This window comes from Arachis duranensis, chromosome 5, assembly GCF_000817695.3.
Source record: "Arachis duranensis cultivar V14167 chromosome 5, aradu.V14167.gnm2.J7QH, whole genome shotgun sequence".
Lineage (NCBI taxonomy): Eukaryota > Viridiplantae > Streptophyta > Magnoliopsida > Fabales > Fabaceae > Arachis > Arachis duranensis.
Window position 1 is genome coordinate 98,793,677 of NC_029776.3, and position 4,028 is coordinate 98,797,704.

Here is a 4,028-nt window from a genome sequence, read left to right on the forward strand (position 1 = left end):
AATTACTGAAGATAGAAATTGGAATCAGAATCTCATTCAAGAACTATTTCCCCAAGACGTTGCAAACAGGATTTTGTCAGTTAAAATTCAACAGAGTAGAGACAAATTGCAATGGGATTTGAACAAATCCAAGCAATATGATACAGTTTCAGGTTACAGAATTGGCTATTTATTTTACCATCCACCTCTGGAGCTTTGCCCTAATTATATGCAACAGAAAAAGCCATGGATTGATCTATGGAAGTTGAACTTGCCTCACAAAATTAAGCTATTTATTTGGAAAGCTCTCCATGGCCGACTTCCGGTGCTTGCTCAAATTCATCACCGCATCCCATCTATATCACCAATATGCCCTTGCTGTCATGAAGCAACGGAAACAGTCACTCATTGTTTGATCGATTGCTCTAGAATTAAAGACGTATGGTCTCAGAGTTATCTTCGTGACTGTCTTCCCCCTCAGAGTTCTAACGACTTTTGGACACGGTGGACTGCATCAACAGAGATACTTAACCCGTTGAAGAATGCTGACGGTAATCCTCAATTGCTTGCCATCATTTGCTGGAACTGCTGGAAAGCTCGCAACCAGTTGATTTTTGAAGGTTCTACTTCTATGCCGTCTGCCATTCTAGCAAGCTCTGTCAAGTTGCTCCATGAAATCAAAAAAACTCCTAGTTTAGGTCGTCATCTCCATGAGACAAGCTCTTAGGTGCATTCAATTTGATTTATCATTATTTATTCTTTAAGATTTTTCTTCGTTTTTCGACCACGCATCGTTGGATGAATACCTTTAGTGTAGTGTTTTTGGGAAATCCCCACCTTTTATTATGCTGTCCTACTTTTGGACATCTTTGTATTTTATTTTTTAATAATTAATGAAATATAACCTATTATCTTTGGAAAAAAAAAAGATTCTTATTATTATTATTTTTATTTATTAGGAAAACATACTATCCACACACGCGCGGACACATGTGCACATATACAAACACACATATGAATAATGAAACAAATAAAAAATATTAAATTAAAATAAATTAGCAAAATCAATGTTTTGTTTGCATACGTGTAAAAATGGAAAATAATCAATTTATAGGCTTTTAATACAAAATGTATGACCCAATTTCCATCTTGACTATTACAGGAAGTATTACTCCATTCTTTAAGGGTTATTAACGGAAAAGCATACACGTTATTTCCTATATATAGAGTTTTATGTATAATTAACCATTATTCCGTGTTTTTCTATAGCTTCATGACAAATTTGGCTTGTGGTCTACCATCTTTTACTATCACCATGCATAATCCTGCCATATTTATTACCATTTGCAACGCCATATACATTTGCAAGAAGTTTTGCACATTTTGCAGAATAATTCTTCCCATTTCGCTAAGGTATTGGCTTTGCTTTAGCGAGATTGGTATCTAAAGCCAAAACAGTACCCTTTGGCCATAGAACAATAAAACAACACTATGGCAAAGGTGTACAACTTGTTCCTTTTGTTGTGTTTTGTTGCTGTGATACCAACCTTGCATGCCAATATCTTAGCGAATACTACGTATGCGAAACAACATATCACAACAATTGACAATGAATATTGGAAAGAAAAGGCAGCAATTGCTAGAAAAATGAGTGAAGAAGCATATTTTCCTGATCCGCATGAACTTTCCAGAAATTTTACCTCTCTTATTACCGAGTGAGTATTCTCAAACTATTATATATTTAATTTCGTAGGAACAAGTTTTTCCATGAAGACAAACTTAATGGAATATCTTTGGATACTTCACAAATATTTTCATAAAAACAAATTCCATTATTTATAAGTCTTATTACCATTATTTTTTTTCATAATATAATGTGAATTTATAATAATTAACATTTTTTTTCTTTAACAAGTGCAACATAACATATTGATTCTGGGATTATGGTAATTATAACATCTACCATAGGATAATAAACTAAACTTTTTCTATTTTATTTTCGCAAAAAAACAGAGACATAGCTGGTAACAACCATGTAAGAAGGAACTTGAATGGTCAAAGGGCAGGAGTTGCATGTGAGGCAACCAATAACATTGATAGATGTTGGAGGTGTGACCCCAATTGGGCAGATAATCGCCAAAAACTTGTAAATTGTGTTCAAGGTTTTGGAAGAAAAACTACTGGAGGAAAGGGGGGTCCAATCTACGTAGTTACTAGTCCTGCTGACAATGACATGGTTAATCCAAAACCAGGTACCCTTCGCCATGCAGTCACAAGAGATGGACCTTTGTGGATTATCTTTGCTCGTAGCATGAATATTAGACTCAACCAAGAGCTCATGGTGTCTAGTAACAAGACAATTGACGGAAGAGGAGTTGATATCTACATTACTAAGGGTGCAGGCATCACCCTCCAATACGTCAGTAATGTCATCATCCATGGAATCAAGATTCATGATATTGTTCCCGGTACCGGTGGACTTATTAGGGATTCTGAGAGCCATTTTGGGTTTAGGACACGCAGTGATGGTGATGGAATCTCTATCTTTGGTGCCAGCAATATTTGGATTGACCATGTTTCCATGAGAAAATGCTCTGATGGTCTTATTGACGCCATTATGGGATCCACTGCTATTACCATCTCTAATAGTCATTTCACAGACCATAATGACGTAAATGATTACTTTCAACTGTTCTCACATTATTTTATTTTAAAATCAAGTCAATTAAATAGTTCTTTTGATACTTATAAAATATTCTTGAATGAAAATTATCCTAAAATAAAGAATTATTTTGTCTTTTGTTGGCTTATTTCAGTGATTTTATTTTGTTTTATTTGTGATGTAGGTGATGCTCTTTGGTGCCAATGACCAACACACAATTGATAAGGTGATGCAAATCACCCTAGTTTTCAACCACTTTGGCAAGAGATTAATCCAAAGAATGCCAAGGTGCAGATTTGGATTTGTTCATGTTGTCAACAATGATTATACTCATTGGGAAATGTATGCCATTGGTGGTAGCAGCAAACCTACGATTATTAGTGAAGGAAATCGGTTCGTGGCTCCTGATAATAACAATGCTAAAGAGGTATGTGACATTTAATTAACATGTTTAAAGGCAATAAAAAAGTCTACGTGAATGAATTTTTTTCATTAACATACTAATAAATGGTGAAGGTCACGAAGAGAGTAACCAATGATGATTGGAAGAATTGGCAATGGAGATCAATCAACGATGCGTTTGTTAATGGAGCATTTTTCGTACAATCTGGACCTGAACTCGTAGACAGGCCATTCTCAAGCAAGGACATGATTGCAGGAAAAGATGGTTCATACGTGCAAAGACTTACTTCTTTTGCTGGCTCCCTTAAATGTAGAGTTGGTAAACCTTGCTAGTCATTCATCCTTATCTCTACTTGCACAATTTTCTAGTTGATGCACGCACAAATTGTGTTTTGGCAAACAAGTCGAAAAGGAAAGGGCAAAAGATGCAGGGATATATGCAAGATGCTCTATTAAATGTGTGATCAATTTTCTTGTTCAATTGTCCATAGGATTAAAAAGATTTTGAAAAAAAAGGTTGAAATTATTGTAAAATTATTTAATTTTATCTTTTTGGACTTTGTGTTGAAATTCAATAATTTCTTTTTGCAACCTAGGCAAGGGATGTTGAAATATATCACATTGCTTATTTTTTTTCTATTTAGAAGTTAAGGGTAATTTGGTTATTTATTTTTTTAATTTGTTTATTAAAATATATTTGTACAATGTGATATAACTAACCCTCTGGCGATTGGAAAAGTTAATATGATATAAAGATTAAATGTTGAAATAGATAATGCGATCTAATACAAAGTAAGATAAAATTTTTACGAGTAATAAATAACTATGATTAAGAATTTAATTCCTGATTGTATTATACGTGTTTGGTTTGAATAATTTAAGGACAAAATCTTAATATTAGAATAACCATCCGCACACTTAGTAAAATGAACATCCGATACATTCATTGTTTACATTATTTAATATTTCCATTGTCTACCTATAC

The 4,028-nt window shown here is 33.8% G+C and overlaps 1 protein-coding gene across 1 annotated transcript; it reads left to right on the forward strand.

Annotated features, from left to right (window-relative positions):
- Positions 1 to 1,470: 1,470 nt before the first annotated feature.
- Positions 1,471 to 3,376, forward strand: LOC107491060 (pectate lyase-like). Its single transcript, XM_016111831.3, has 4 exons — positions 1,471 to 1,694; positions 1,993 to 2,650; positions 2,826 to 3,068; positions 3,158 to 3,376. Exons 1-4 carry the CDS (start codon positions 1,471 to 1,473, stop codon positions 3,374 to 3,376), a joined length of 1,344 nt encoding a protein of 447 aa, XP_015967317.1.
- The last annotated feature ends 652 nt before the right edge of the window (positions 3,377 to 4,028 follow it).